The sequence below is a fragment of the Lissotriton vulgaris genome, chromosome 7 (genome assembly GCF_964263255.1).
Source record: "Lissotriton vulgaris chromosome 7, aLisVul1.2, whole genome shotgun sequence".
NCBI classification, from domain to species: domain Eukaryota; kingdom Metazoa; phylum Chordata; class Amphibia; order Caudata; family Salamandridae; genus Lissotriton; species Lissotriton vulgaris.
This window is the reverse complement of record NC_141695.1, coordinates 884,103,655-884,120,368: the sequence shown is the minus strand read 5'-3', so window position 1 is coordinate 884,120,368 and position 16,714 is coordinate 884,103,655. Positions and strand designations below refer to the sequence as shown.

At 45.9% G+C, this 16,714-nt stretch overlaps 1 protein-coding gene across 1 annotated transcript in view; it reads right to left on the bottom strand.

Annotated features, from left to right (window-relative positions):
- Positions 1 to 9,685: 9,685 nt before the first annotated feature.
- Positions 9,686 to 16,714, bottom strand: part of CCDC69 (coiled-coil domain containing 69) — a 163,893-nt gene continuing 156,864 nt past the window's right edge. Inside the window, exons 6-9 of the mRNA XM_086931280.1 lie at positions 16,396 to 16,497; positions 15,415 to 15,534; positions 11,826 to 11,923; positions 9,686 to 10,683 (exon numbers count right to left, since the gene is read on the bottom strand). Of these exons, the coding sequence (XP_086787406.1) occupies positions 10,509 to 10,683; positions 11,826 to 11,923; positions 15,415 to 15,534; positions 16,396 to 16,497 (495 nt within the window). The 3' untranslated portion in view covers positions 9,686 to 10,508. The remainder of the gene's footprint in view (positions 10,684 to 11,825; positions 11,924 to 15,414; positions 15,535 to 16,395; positions 16,498 to 16,714) is intronic.

Sequence of the window (16,714 nt, the reverse complement as noted above, 5' to 3'; positions counted from 1 at the left end):
ATAATTTCTGTCCCATTACAAAAACGCCTATAGAATTAGCGCACCTTAGGCCGCTAAACACTAACGTTTCAAAAGTGAAATGCATGCCAGGGTTGTTGTGCAACAAAGAGATATTTTGTACCAGGGTAGAATTGGAGGAAATGGATTGTGGGCACACTGCTAAACATTCATTGCTTCTAAATTATTTCGGAAGTCCTATAGAAATTCCAACAAATGAATCCTAACCAATACTCCTTCAAATATAAAAGAGTATATTGATCTGCACTGCTTTGCTATTTCTGAAAAAATATCAAATTGATGTTCTGCTTGAGACTTAGTTCCATCTTCTACATTTGAAGAGTGGACAAAACATATTTTCCTTATTTTTTTTATACCTACAGTAAAAATAGCGTGAAATACATGTGTGCCATGTTGTGCCCTAGTGTTCTTACACATGCAGCAAAGCTGTTTTTCACTTGTACCACGTTTCTGGAATGTGGCGCGCTGTTGTGTTAAGAGGTATTTATCAGAGCAGTGTTCAGCAGCAGGTGGCAATCTCTGTGCTGCCCAATGTACAGAACAACAACTACTGCATTGGCTCAGAGCTCACTTTAGGATTTGGGAAGCAGCACATTTTAATGGCTTTCCTAAACCAGAGGTAATCTGTCTCTACTCACTGTGCTTCAGTCACAAAGACATTTGCAACCCAAGATGGCGGGCACATGACTTTAAATTCACGAGTTCCTTGCCATAATTTTACCCTAGAATGGCAGGTGAGCAAATCTGCATTGAGTGGCGCGGAGAGGAGTTCTTTGCAGGGGGTCCCTTACAAAGTTGGTGAACACACATAAGAATGCAAACTCTGAGCATTCACAGACATTTGCAAGGTGCACCACTACCCTAGACATGAGAGATTTGCCCCTATCAATAGCAAGAGTCTAATTGAGAAAAAAAACACATTATAGTGAGTTGTCAGGGCAGGGATACCACCAAAGGTAATAATATCTGGGGAAATTAAAGCGAAGTTGATATTTTGCACATGTCAAAATGTATGTAATACACATATATAAAATGGAAACACAGGTAAATAATGCCCACCTCTTCAGTGTAGACCTGGCTGAACATGTGTCCCACTCACTCCCGAGACTACTCCGCAAAGTTTCTGACCCAACTGTGTTCAGCTTTATTACCTCAATACTCAACGGACTGTGAAGTGTGATCCTCATGGTGCAAGAGCCCTACAAAAAGGATTAAAATATATATATATCAACAATTATTATCTAGATGCAATGATGTCTGTAGAACTGTGTAACTTCTATATTTTACAATTAACACTTTACACGTGTATTATTCAACTTGTTACAGACGAAGCTAAATAAATATTAGTAAATACCTACACCCTGGCCCACTAATTGTTATTATTTAAATTTGCCTTAGGGCCGAGCAGCGTGGAACTTGGTGTCCTTGGTGATAGCAACAGCACCCACTGCGAAGGCAGCGACAGAGAAAAGCCAGTCTGCATTGTTATAGATCCCTGCACTGGCACTACACTCCAGCAGACTATCTATGGGAGTTTTATGCAGTGCCATGTTGTCACCTTACAGCCACTACAGAGCACTGTACTGTTCCAAGACTATCTAACCTCTTTCACGGGTCCACCCTGCAGCTGCACACTGGTAAGAGACCAGGGGCCATATAACAGAAGTGCCTCAGTAGTGCAACTGGCGTTTGCACCTGCTTTACACGCCCCCTGGGTAAGTATGGGTGAATTTTGCGAATCTCGCGTTCACGAATTTTGCGGATTTGCGAACTCGCAATCTGCAAAATCCGCAAATTCCCGCGAATTTGCGGATTTTTTTTTTTTATGTTCGCACGGGTTTCTGCAAGTTCGCGAGGGTTTTGTACAATTTCACAAATTGCGAAATTGTACAAAACGCGTGCGAACTTGCAGAAACCCGTGCGAACACAATGTGCCCAGTAGGGTATGTGCCTCTTGTGTGAATAAAAGGTCAGAGAAAGATCAGTTCAGCAGATGAAGAGAAAGAAGCTCCTGGTCACAGGAACAGCACGGGTATTGCGCTCGTGAAAGTCAAGGATGCAAAGCCTATCCAGCATCACAGCTGATTTTCCACGGTAGACTTGGGAAGAAGGCACACCTGTCCAGCCTCGACGACGCTCACGATTGTTTTCGGGCTAATGAATGAGTCACTGAATTTGAGCATCAACTAGTTCGAGCGACCATGTGTGTGTTACTATGCAATCGCCCCGAAGGGCGCAGGGGTCCCTTGAGTGAGCTGCAGACCTGTGCCCAGCCATGCAACTATTTTACAATGGAGCCAGCAAGCTGCCAGCGCAGTTGTAAAATAGTTACAAAGTTAGCTTGCACAGGAAGCACTTAGATAAAATAAAGCAGCACCTGCTTCGTTTTATCTAGTGGTTCCTGTGCAAGCTAACTTTGTAACTATTTTACAACGGCGCTGGCAGCTTGCTGGTGCCATTGTAAAATAGTTGCATAGTTTGAACCCGTTACGCTCGAGGATTATTTTTTGCGGATTTTGCGGGAAATCCGCAAAATTCACGGATTGCGGATTTCCCAAAAATGCGCAAAATCCGCGAGCGTAACGGATTTCCGGCACATGCTTACCCCTGGGCACTTTGGTATTTCCGAAGGGGCCGCAGATGCTTGTGCATCCCTTTCTGTAATACCGTTAGAGTTAGGCAACATAAAGCGCCAGTGCCATCATCAGACGGTGTTTCCTATTTTACATTGGGGCATGGCCTCATGTAAATGAGGGAATTCCTTTGCCTCTGTGCCTGCGCCGTATTAGAGATGTGGGCGCAGAGGCAAAGAAGCCCCCAGGAGGCTCACAGACAGTGCTCTATCTCAGTGTACCCCCTGAAGGCAGCCCTCTGGAGGGGGTAAAGGTGGTCCCATGGACACCCCCAGGCATCCCCTTGCAGGTGGGTGCAGTCACTCACTGCACCCACCTGAAAGGGTATCTCTAATCCCCTTTAAAAGTGCAGGCGGGTTGCCCCCTTCACAGTGAAACACGGAGCAGCTTCAAAGGAGCCACTCCGTTTTTCACATGAATACGCTGCCCCCAGAGCAGCGCGAGTTTGCGGCTGCCCTGTGGGCAGCACATTCGTTGCAGTGCAGCGCATTTTCCTTATTTGCGCCAGTCACACCGTTTAAAAGGTCACCCGGTGGAAACAAGGAAAAATCGCTATATGTATGATACGGCCCGAGGTGCCCACAAAATGGAGCTGGAAACAGGTCACCACAACGAGGAGGAAAAGAGGCGATCCTTTGCACCAAGTGTGATAGCAGAGAAACAGGAAGTAAGAGACATGTCCTCAAGGATTATCCAAGGTGCAGAGATGTTGCTAAAAATATTTTCTACGGTCTACGGTACGAACAAACACAAGATGTAACCCATCTATGCACCGTTTCTGCCATCTATTACCAAAATAGTGGCAATTGCAACTGAAAGCAGATATATATATATATATATATATATATATATATATATACCCTTACAAATATGTCAGTTGATGGGGTGTTAAGGAATGAATACAAAATATGAAAATTACGTGACCTTGTGGGTATCTTTGGGCCATGACCAGCGTCCCAAAAATCGGTCACTAGTTCCCAGGGATATATGGCATGGACTTTGGCCACATGCCTACTAGCCCTGGCTGTTTCCCCTACTAATGAGGGTGCCCTGAGCACCCAGTGGCCGTGGCCTGTATCTTTCTGTCAATTTGTGAGCCAGCAGAGCTGTTCCGTGCCCAACACCTTAGCCCACAGTGTTTGCGGCTATGCACAATGCTTATGCACCTCAGTGCATCGTGAAAGGTCAGCAGCACAAGTCAGGGCCTTTGACAACACAATCTGCCCAATATTCCTGCACACAGTGCCTGATAGGCAAGGCTGTGGCCATGCACAGGAGGCACGGGGCACAGCATCTGGCTTGTAAAGTGCTCTTATAGTCCACTGGTTATTTCCTAGTCACCCGATCTCTGGGTCCTTCCCTCACATTTTGGTGTTTTTTTCAAAGCACATCATTGGTATGGCCAGCTCTGTGCCTGTGCCTCTGCTGTCAGAGACGTAGGAGAATGGCTACCCAGAACCCATGTGGCCAATACAGATGCCTTGCCAATAAAGTAATTTTTTGTTTGCTGGGAAACTCCTGGTGTCTCATGGAAAACAATAAATATCACTAGTTAATCACAGTTCTAGGCTACAAGTGCTAGGGATTCATTTAAAGGAGAGCTCGTCGATTACAAGTGGCCCATCAAGTTTAATGTTTTTTCTTTCCCTTTATATATTATACAGCGTATGGAAAATATTACCCTGTAACCATCTGTTCATAACTTGTAGAGCTATAGATTCACATGCTCTGCATGTTCCTCTCACCATGCTGGCATGATCGCATGATTGCAGCTTGTTTTTTTCGAATGAGTTTGAGTCACAAGACTTGTTGTGACTCCACTCTTGGTCCACAATGCACCATAATGCTGGCTCCACATCAGATTGTTTTCTACTCAGCGGCTGAGTAGTGTCAAAGACAGAGATAGAGTATGCTGTGCATACTAAATAGAGTGAAAAGGACAGAGTACATTTGTCATCATCGCTAGCTTCTGGGCAGGATGGTGGGCACAAGTGAGTCTACAGCACTACAGGCTACAAATAGATGGTAACAGGCTAAGAAACATTTTCCGTTTGTAGCATGCGCAGCTGTAGATACAAAGCAGTTCCTCTTCAAAATTAGCAAGCAGAACAGTGTTCTTTGGACAGCTTGGCCAATTAGAGCGTGTGGACATGCTAGAAAGTCTATGCAATATTGTTTGAAGATATCTCCTAAAGGCATATTACTTAGAAAAGCTAAGGGGGCTCCTTTTGGTGTTTGGAGTGAGCTCTAGAGGGCACAGGGAGTGTGCAATTGGCCTCAGCATAAAACGGTTGAATGCACTTGATGATCCATCATGCAATACCTGCTTTAGAAAGGGATCTACCCCTGTGAAGATTGGCACAAGCTAATAAATTTAACTGGACTGCAAGAATGTCTTAGTTCTATCAATATAGCACAGGAGCACCACTTTAACCTCTATGGTGTGGGCACTTTCTACAGTATCTGGCTGCAAGAAAAAGACTGGCAGGTCACTGGTCTGGCTCATGTGAAAAGATGAGTCAAATGTAGCAATTTGGGGTTGGTACAAAGGACTACCCTATCTTTGCGAACCAAGATGAAAGATTCGTGTATTGTAAAAGTCTAAAGCTCACTAAAACATCTGAGGGAGATGACTGCAGCCAGTAAGGCTACTAGGAGTATGTGACATTTGCATAATTTGCTTTTGCACAATTATGCAATATTTCAACAAAATTACACAAAAATATGCTTAAATATGTGAAATGCAAAACTGGAATTTAGTGCTGTATTTCATAGGGGAAATCGTCCTCATGTACACTTTGAACGTGAGAATGTATTTTGTGAAAAAGTGCAAAAAAATATAAGCCTTGAGAACAACAGCCACTCTCAATCCATCATTCGCAGTAAGTTTTCATCATGAACAGAGCATTAATGGTACATTTTTAGCCTTCTATTATGCGAAGTGGTGTAATTAGCACAATTTTGGCACTTTTACATAACAAGAGGAATGTAAAATTAGTGAAATCACGTGAATTTCGGTGGTGTAACACAAATTTATCCTAGGCTAAAGGCCCACTTCCAAGTCAAGAACCGTAGGTCACATAAGTGTAAGGGCGGAGTCGTTTGGGGACCACATTGAGGTTCCACACATAACCTCTTAAGAAACTCCATAAAGGCCTTAATGACTAACCTTTAAAAAAATTAGTGTTGTCTGTTTTTGTAAGGACTGCCTTTTATGGGTGTAGAAGGTAACAGACAACTGCCTTAAAAGGGTTTAACTGCTTGGAGATGTACTAGTATATAAATGTTTCACATGACTGCATAACAGGCTCGAGTAGTAGGCTTTCACTCCTCTCACAATATAAGTATGCTTTCCCATGAAAGTTTGAGATAGCCGAACGTTAGGAACATGGGTGCCAGATCACAAGGTACTGCTGTCTGGATTCTGGGTGACTGAGCTGGCCCCTTTGCTGAGTTAGAAAGTCTGGCCTTAGCTGGAACTTCTTGTGGGATTGATTAACATCTCTAGGAGCCCTGAGTACCAGGGCTGCCTTGCCCAGGTTGGTGCAGCCAGCTCTTCTGTAGTGCTCGGCCCATGGGCTGTGAGTGTGGATTCCTGGAAGTGAAGGTTATGCATTCTGTATTTTCAAAAGTTGCCAACAAGTTGATGGTCAGGGTCCACCACCGATCCGAGTACTTCTGAAGGACTTGTGGGTGGAGTTCCCACATATGGACTTGTTGATGGGTCCTGCTGAGCATGTCCAAAATGTTATGCTCCACTCCTAGCAAGTGCTCCATTCACAGGTGAATGTTGTTGTGTGTCGACAGTTCAGAGAATTGAAGGGAATGGGCCCACCCCCACTTATGGGTGGACTTTGGCTTGTTCATGTCAATTGTAATTTCTTTGGCGCATGTAGTCCATCATGGGGCCTGTACAGATGCTCCTGACCAAAGGGACATTTAAAAGGTGCATTCTCCAACAGATGATTGAGAAGACTCGAGGTTAATCGAGCTCTGGAGCCAGGAGGCACAGTGCGTCGAAGGGTAAAAGTCGGTGACCTCAGTTTTGAAGTCCTGGTGTTGCATAAAGGATCATTAGGTAGGCAGGAACGTTAGTTTTGTTGCGGGGTTAGAAGTGTGAGTAGCTAGTAATGAGAAAACTGGTGTGCAATACAATGTTCCCAGAGCAGTGTTCCCTAATGTATGAGCCCAAGGCAGACGAACACAATCTGAAGGGGAGACTGTGTGCTGGTACACTGAGGACCATGGGGGTCTTGTGACTCAAACCTATTTGAAGAAAAACCAGTTGCAAACATCCAAATCCAAGACTAGACGGCAAGAGTATGCAGAGCATGTGAATCTACGCAGTGCTTAATTAGTAAAATATGAAGTGCAGGTGCTCAATTTTTTTTTTTAGGAGGCCACATCCACTTCTCTCAGCCCCACCCACTTCCACCAAGTGAGCTGTGAAGTCCACTCTCTAAGGCCTGCCCTGAGCAATCATGCCTCCGGAGTCGGCACTGCCCGTATGCAAGTACAATGCCATGGTAGGGGTACCCAGTAGGCCTCGCAGCCATGGTTTACGGTACAGATGCAAGCCTAGGGGGAGGGGCCCCAGCCTTGCAGCCATGACCCAACGCTGCCTGGGAGGCCTACTGGCCCAGGTGAGGGAAACATGCAAACGTCTTCTCTACTGATTGCCAGCACCAGGAAAAGGCTGGTCTGCTGGATGACAGGTATGAATGGCCGGTGCAGCATAGCCTCAGGAAACAAGACATGCGAGCCAAATTTCTTAATTTTCAAATACATGCAGACTGCGGAGTAAGATTCTACCAATACATTGATTGGCTAATCCTGTAGGGTTTGGGATTTTTGCTGGAAAATGTTCACTATCTTTAAGTGGGAGAATGGCACCACTCGCTGATAACGTAATTAATAGAAGTGCATTGCTAACGTAAGGGCGTTTTTTCTGCAGATTAAGGAGAGGTTTAACATTCTTATGGCCGGCTCCAGAGCTCCTATCAGAAGCTCTTTTGGTGTCGATTTGTCAAACAATTGTGCTCAGGACCCCCTTCGGATAAGCAGCACCTGTTGCAGAAATACCTGAACCCCTTGGAGTATAGGGCTGGCACGGAATGAATTCTTGAGCGTAGGGTCTGAAAGACAACTCGGCTTTACGTTTCTTGGATGGTAATTGATTTAGCGTGTTGTGGTGCTCATTATAGGGCTTTGCTCACACTACCCACAGAGATAAAAGCTTTGCTGAACTTTCACCCAAGAATCCATCAGTCGGAGCCACTGGCTTTCCCAGGAATACGTCTGACAAGAAGTGAAATTCGATCAAAGAAAAGTACGGTGGTGCAACTTAAAAAATGCAATCGGTTGCATATAGTTCAAAATGAAAAATCATTGACCAAATCGATAGGGCTGGCTTTTGTATAGGCTATGTACAATATACATGTAAACAGTGGTGCAGAACATATATGCACATCTTTACGAACAGATCACATAAAAGAATAAAAGTCTTTCCTGCCGAACAAAAAGCAAACGTATACCTACAGGACCTTTACAGTGACCTAGGAGAGCCCGACTTCATCACCCAGCGGGAGATGGAGCTATCGGACGCCTACCACACCCTTGACTTTCATTTGCAGTTGTAGACACTGTAACGCTACTCACCAAGCTCCAGTCCAAAATTTAAAAAAAAGCAGCGTTGCTACTTACGATTACTTCTGGTGGTGGTGGGCGGCCGGGCACCGGCCTGCCTGCCTGCCTGTCTTCAATAGGTGGCCCAGGCCTGCTGCTGTCTGCATTCCAAGGCGGGCTAACTAACTGCCTGTGAATCCCTATTGAGTGATGGCGTGGACGTGCGTGCGCGTGTGCTGGGGCGTGACAAACTGAAAAAAATACACACGCATGCTGCCTGCACGCTGCACATAACCAAATCCAGCCCCCTGTCCAATCAGTGTCCTGTGCCCGCGGCCCACCCATTGACAACAACACGTAAGGGCTGCGGCGCCTAAAGCAAATTATTACATATGTGTTGCGTGCCGAGACTGAGGTAATTTAGGGCCCGATGTAGGTAAACTCCAATTTACCACTTCTTAAATACCGAATCATACCGATTCGGTATTTAAGAAGTGGTAAATTGGAGGGGGGGAGATGTGGGTATTTCAGAATCGGTAAATACCGAATCTGTAAGATTCGGTATTTACCGATTCTGTAAATACCGAATCGGTATCCCCCATTGATTCCTATGGGCCTTGAAGCCCATAGGAATCAATGTGCATTACCGAATCGGTATTTACCGATTCGGTAATTACCGATTTCTGCAAGGGTGCAGGGGGTGTCACTTTGACACCCTCTAGCACCCCCAATACTGGCTTGTGTGCCATGTGGCACACAGACATGCCCTAAGGGCATGTCTGTCTGTCACATGGCATAGGTGTGCATGCACACATGTGCATGCACACCTGGATTCGGTATTTTAACACCCAATTGGATTGGGTGTTAAAATACGGAATCTGAAGGGCCTGTGGGACTGAAAGTAGTCCCACCTACATACCGATTTTTTAAAATCGGTAAACTTACCGATTCGGTATTTTTCCGATTCGGTAATTTTACAGAATCAGTAAAATACCGAATCGGAGAAAAAAGGTCCTCTACATCTCAAAAGGCCAAATACCGGTCGGAAACGGCCGAATTTCGGCCGTTTCCGACCGGTATTGGCCACCTACATCGGGCCCTTAATGTGATATACTGACTGACATTCACATTCACATTGCCTGCCAGTATGACCAATTGTATGTCGTGCGGAGTCAGTTGCAGATGTGTGGTGGTGATATGTAGACCCGGCCCTATCAAATAAGAGCCGGTGCTGAGCACCGGAAAGTACCGGCACAAATTAAGCACTCTACAGCCACACATGCTACAAATACATTGTTCTGCTCATATTATTCCTGTACGTTTATGAATCTCATCCTTTATCTGACAGAGCCTGTAATACTGCTTCACAATTCCCACATCCCCCAACCCAAGGAAGATAAAGCCACAGGGTGATAAAAACGGTTTATTTCAGTCTCTTTGCTTCATTCCTTGACATAAGGAGTTGGACAATGCGCCCTACTTTTTGTGCTGAAGTCCATCAGAGACATTTGAGCTTATTTAAAAAAATTTAAATACAGTTTATGAATCATTGGGTGGAGTGGGTGATTAAACAGATTTGTTATGGAAAACATGACTACTCCTTTCAGCGCCAGCCAGTGCTTGTAGCTGGCATGTCCAGCCAGGTAAAAGGAAGATATTACAGAAACACCAGGTGGAGGAAGATGTCAGCAATAATGATGATTGTCTGCATGGCTTGGGGAATGTCTCCTTTTCCCTTGCGTTACCAGGTTGAGCTTGGAGTGTAAGGATTCATGCAAAGTCATCTTGATGGCGAGTGACAGGAGACATGCATAGGTGCTGCGTGGTTTTTCCATTCCATGACAATCACGACAAACTGTAAATGAAAATACAGTGCAACTCTCTGCTGTGTGTTGTTTGGCTGCCACTGGACTCACTTCTACAGCCAACTCCACCAAGATAAAAAAGGTGGCAGGGTGTCTTTGACCACCATGCTGTGTCTCCTATGCAGATCCTTCCAAAGGCGTGAAATTTCAGTCAGTAAGCTGAACCAAGAAGCAAAATACTGCCTTGCTTAAAAGAAAACACACACCCAAAGTTCTATATACCACGTTCTCATTACTGTACCTCTTGGAGGTGTTTTGGACTCTACGGTGAGGATCCAAGCACAGGAAAGTTTCAGACTAGCATTAAGTGTCTTTTGCTAGTCATCTTCATTGCTTTCTGCCATCCTCTCACATTTGTGGTTGGTTTCTACGTTGCAAGGAGTGGTACCTCTGCTGCAACATTAGAAAGCTGAAAGGCTGGCAATGTCTTGTTGTTAAGAACCCGATAGAGCAGCTCTTCCTTCTCATGGTGAGCCTGTTGCCTGGCTAGCGTCTCTCGCTCTAACGCTTCTTGCATGGACTGCAGTTCCTCAGACATCTGCCTGTAAAACAGAAGGACATCATGATCCACAGCTACAGAGGCTACACCTGTCCAAAATATAGGAGTCTTCAGTCCCCACGCCCACCACATACGAAGGTAAGCTTGCTGTCCTGACATAGAAGGTTCTAATTGAGACAGTTCTCGCCTCCGAAGAAAAAGAAATGACCCGTCTGAGCAAAAACTCAATATGGTACCCATTCTAAGTCCTGACCATGAAATTCACAGCCTAGGCATCACACAAGAAAACATAACTTCTCTGGGCACAAAACACAATGTCAAAATCATTCTAGGAAATAAGATGGGCCCCGAAAATACACAAAACAGGAGTACCAGTTTGTTTTCCAAACAATATGAACACCAGTCAGGGTGCCAAAGTACATATCACAAACCCAGACTATGCACCAAATATTTGGCATTTACAGCGCGGGCAACATACAAGACAAGACAAACCTGCCATCAAATAATAATACCCAGAAATCGGTCCCAGGATGCTTGTTTCCGGTCCAGGGTGGCAGTTAGGTTTGGACTGTTCCCATGAGGCACACGCTCTAGACTGATTTGCATATGGCTGGGTCTAAACTGGGGTGGCATGGTGAGCAAAAGAATGATGGAGTTAACCCAGATTTCTTGACTGGGGGTAAATGTATGATTTATTCAGCATTCCGTCCATCATTTGTTTGCGTAGCACTTTTCACCCTAAGTGGGATGGGTATGCCCAGATGTGGGTCCCTTGCTCAATGTGCCACTGGATTCAAGCTAGCCTGGTAGATGAAGGGTAATACCCAGAAACCAGTCCCATGATGCTTGTTTCCTGTCCAGGGAAGACCTGGCTTGGCAGTTCGGTTTCAACTGTTCCCATGAGGCACAGGGTCAAGACTGATTTGCATATGGCTGGGTCTAAACTGGGGTGGCATGGTGAGCAAAAGAACAATTCATTTAACCCAGATCTCTTGACTGGGGTGAATGTATGATTTATTCAGCATTCCATCCATCATTTGTTTGCATATCAAATAGTAGGGCACCCAATACTTGACATTAACAATCTATGTTCCCATCAATAGGATATAACCGGCTGGAGTGTGCTATAAGCAATGGTGCAACCAACTACTTTGCAAGGACCGTAAATAGGTTCATTTGTCATACCTTGTGACGGATACGTGGTTCTGGATCTGAACATGCAAATTTTCATTGTCCTGTTGAAGAGCAGACACCTTCTCCTCCAGCGACAGGTTTCTCTCCATCTGCAATGGCCCCACAGAAAGAGAAGATAAAAGGGAAGAGCTGAGTGCTTATGTCAAAAGCACAGACACAGCAAGTCTGATACAGTCTTGAGTGGTAGGAAATTTAATGAAGAAGAAAGTTCATACTGTGTTCCCCCCACCCCCCCAAATATACACAACATTGGAAATAAATGTATTTAAAAAACTGCCATCCACTTTTCTTAGGTGAATGTTGTTTTTTTTGGGATAATTTAGCATTTATATTTTCATATTGTCAAGTCTTTCATGTCTAGATAGGAGAGGGATGTGAGCCCTATGGGACTCGTGTGTGCCAGATGGTGTTCGCGGGAGTCTACTGTTAATGTAAGAGTGAGGCAGCTGAGTGTTAAAGGAGATAGCACAAATTTCCCATAGAATGCAAGCATTTTATTCGATTTTTTACTTTGCACTGCAGTCATTTTAATACTGCATTTCCTGTTGAAGCGGACTGATGAGGCACGTGCATGTGGCACAAGGCACATTGCGAATTATGGGGCTCACACTATTGTGTCGAGGCTGGCCAGTCACGGTGCAGTAAGTGACACAGTGACCTTAGCGAAAGGAACACCAGAGTACAACACCCGCAGAGATTGAGCAGAAAAGAAAACCCCATTTGTTTCGTATTGCCAGATGAGGAATGCTTGTGATAATGATTTATTTTGTATTAGTGTGATATTATATTTGTAGAACACAGTCCGTCCTGTCTCCTGGGGGTATAACTGCCAGAAAAGATGGTTTTGGATCAGGATGAAGGAGTGGTCTGCACATTTGTGAGAAACGCTTACTGTGAGACCATGCAGGCGACTCAGATCTGGACATTAAGTTCAACCTCGAGGTGTAGAAAACGACCTCATTCGAGTGGAGGGTGTCACAAGTCCAAGAAGGGAGGGTAAACATGTTTAGGGAGTAGTCGGGAAGGGTCATGAATTTGAAGATTGTTTGCTTAACTAGTTTTGCAAGGCCAAGCTGCAGGATGACAAATACGCGAGTTCCCCTGGGTTGCCTCTGTAAACGGCTTCTTCTTTAGACCTAAGCAGTCTCCAGGGTTTGCTGCTTCCTGGTACTCCAAGAGGAGCCCGTGGTGCCTCCCTCTCTCAGCCATGGCCCATTGGGTGGCGGTGTAGATAGCTGATACAATGCGCTTTCCTTGCTCGTTGATGGCTACAGCCATTCCATCAGGTAAGGCCAGCAGAGGGAAAAAGCATGCCCAAGAGCAAGGCTCACTTCCTTTAGTGGAGGTGGTGAAACTCACCTATTGTTTTAAGGTTGTGGACACTCGACCATTAAGAGAGGCTATGATCTGAGGCATGTTCTAATGAGGAAGGTATATACTAGATTTGCAACTGCATGATTAACTCGCTGACGACAGAGACATGTTCTATGTGAGTATGTAAATGGTATTTCTATGATGCAAACCTAGGCAAAAAGCAGAGGAGTGCTATCATATTTGGGAAAAGTACAAGGCTGTTATTGCCAGATAGGGGCCATTTGCGTTTTATAATCGATTTAGCTAACGGGGGAATGGCATAGATAGATTGAGGCCAACGCTGCCCCTTGGGTGAGTGGAAGGGGCGGCTTTGGTGCCAGTCAAAGGAGTCAACAAGGAGGGCTATAACAATTCACAGAGGACACTAACTTCTTTTGAATAGTTGAGCCATTAGGTTAATGGAGTGAGATTGAGGTCGGGGAGGGGCTACGGAGCCCAAGAGCCTTTGTCACTTTCTTATGGGGTGAACTGTGGTAATTTGGATACAGGATACATTACCGAGTTAGTTACGTATAACTACATGTATAACGTGAAACGGCTGAGGATAAGAGTTCAAGTTTCTCCAACAAAGTGACTTTAAATGAAATCTTAGTGCACTCATTGTGCATTTCAATGTACTCGACTTCTATGTGTTTTACCTCTGCTTAGCCTGGAGGCTGTGGTTCTCCTCTGACCTGTCGCCTCAGCGGATGATGGAACATTAGTGGCCATGGACCCCTTCCTGGCCTTTACCCTTCTATCCACACCAAGAGATGTTCATCCTCCGGCAGCTTTGAGTAGAGAAGGCGAGGGGCACATTTCCTCAGACACTGGTACCCAGGGGGTGTAAGGTAAAGCAGCTACGCATACCACCAGGGTGAGGTTCAAGGGGCACATTTCCAAAGACACTGGTACGCAGGGGGTGTAAGGAAAAGAACTCTTGCATACCACCCGGGTGAGGTTCAAGGGGTGCATTTCCACTGGTACCCAGGGTGTGTAAGGTAAGCATCTCATGCATACCACTAGGGTGAGGTTCAAGGGGTGCATTTCCACAGACACTGGTACCCAGGGGGTGTAAGGAAAATAACCCATGTGTATTACCACAGTGAGGTTCTAGGGGTGCATTTCCACAGACACTGGTACCCGGGGGTGTAAGGAAAGGAACCCATGCGTATTACTAGGGTGAGGTTCAAGGGTCAGATTTCCACAGACACGGATACTCAGGGGTGGAAGGTAAAGAACCCATACATACCACCCGGGTAAGGTTCAAGGGGTGCATTTCCACAGACACTGGTACTCAGGGGGTGTAAGGAAAGGTACCCATGTGTACCACCATGGTGAGGTTCAAGGGGAGCATTTCCACAGACAATGGTACCCAGGGGGTGTAAGGAAAGGAACCCATGCATACCACCAGGGTGAGGTTCAAGGGTCAGATTTCCACAGACACTGATACTCAGGGGTGTGAGGTAAAGAACCCATGCATACCACCCAGGTGAGGTTCAAGGGGTGCATTTCTACAGACACTGGTACCCAGGGGTTGTAAGAAAAGGAACCCTTGCGTAAAACTAGGGTGAGGTTCAAGGGGCAGATTTCCGCAGACACTGGTACCCAGGGGATGTAAGGAAAGGAACCTGATACTAAGGGGTGTAAGGTAAAGAACCCATGTGTACCCCTAGGGTGAGGTTCAAGGGTCAGATTTCCACAGACATGGATACTCAGGGGTGTGAGGTAAAGAAACTATGCATACCACCCGGGTGAGGTTCAAGGGGTGCATTTCCACAGACACTGGTACCCAGGGGGTGTAAGGAAAGGAACCCTTGTGTAAAACTAGCGTGAAGTTCAAGGGGCAGATTCCACAGACACTGGTACCCAGGGGGTGTAAGGAAAAGAACCTGATACTGAGGGGTGTAAGGTAAAGAATTCATGCATACCACCAGGGTGAGGTTCAAGTGGCACATTTACAAAAACACTGGTTCCCAGGGGTGTAAAAAAAGAACCCATGCGTACCACCAGGGTGAGGTTCAAGGGTGCATTTCCACAGACACTGGTACCCAGGAGTGTAAGGAAAAGAACCACCATGGTGAGGTTCATGGGGTGCATTTCCACAGACACAGGTACCCAGGGGTCTAAGGTAAAGAACCCATGCATACCACCCCGGTGAGGTTCAAGGGGTGCATTTCCACAGACACTGGTACCCGGGGGAGTAAGGAAAGGAACCCGCACATACCACCAGGGTGAGGTTCAGCAGCTTCTTCTCCAGCGCATGCAGCTTCTCATTCTTCATCTCGATGACAAAGTGCAGGCTCTGCAGCTCCTGCTCCCAGAACTGGCCCGGGCTTCCGTACTCCTGGGGGAGAAAAGAGAGGCAAGGGATCAGAGATGCGGAAGATCCTTGCTGCAGAGGCTGAGGCTCCTCAATGTCTGGATTGAGGTGCACAGGCAGAGCTATGCTGGTGTGATGTAACACAGATGTACTCAAGGCCAGGATTGAGGTTCATACAGAAAAGAGTGCAAGAGCCATCAAGCACTGCAGAAAAGGACAGAATTCATTCTGGAATAACAAACAGTGAGCTAGGTCAGGAGTGGTGTGCATCACCAGAGACAATTGCAGGCATTTTCAAAGTTACAAACACAGTACATTAACAAAGCTTTTTGTGTAACCCAGGACTCGAAGTGAAGGGAGTTCTGCAGGGGGTGTTTTCTCTGTTATGGACATGGGAGGAGGATAGCAGAGTAGAATTGTGATTCCGGGTCATAGTTCACTGTCAAACCTCTGTGGTCCATGTGCTGGAACACCAACAAGAGCTGCAAAACTGGGGCCAACTGACCTAGCTTTTCTTCTCTGAGCGATGAGGTGCCTGCCTGAGCTGTGCCAACACTTGCTTAAGTGCTTCCGATGCCGGTTTAAGTGTGACACACACTTGCCTTAGCTGTACTGAATGTAATATACTGGTGCTAATCTAAGATGTACTTGCTCTTGTCAGAGTTGAGATTTTTCCCACCTAAGATGTTACGCTCATTTCCTGAGTCAAGCAAGCACTGGTGTCTGTACCAGAGCCTGTCTGAATGTATGCATCTACTCTCCTGAAAGATCATGTCTATTCTTCTGAATGCAAACCTAAAATCCTGTGCCTGTTGACACGATTTCTCATGCCAGCTCACCTTAATGGCCATCAACATGCAGCCATGAATGCATTCACCTGCTCACCTGGATGTGCCTCTTGTAGTCTTGATTCAGGACCGACTCCTCCACCCTTTTCATCTTCTCCCGAAAGGACAGGACCTGTGAATTCAGCTGATCCAGCTGAGCCTGAAGGAAAAGCAGTCCAATGTTAATTCAGGCCCTCTGACCGATAAAGCGCCCGATGAGGGGCCTTAGCACAACGTGAAACACAGCTGACCGCTCATTACTCCTGCTGGAAGGTGAGGAGGGAGATGCAGTTTATGGTTACAACCTTTTTCTTGAGTCTGTGTCCTCCATCTTGCAACCATAAAAATTCACAGTTGACCACTTTCCCTAAATGATT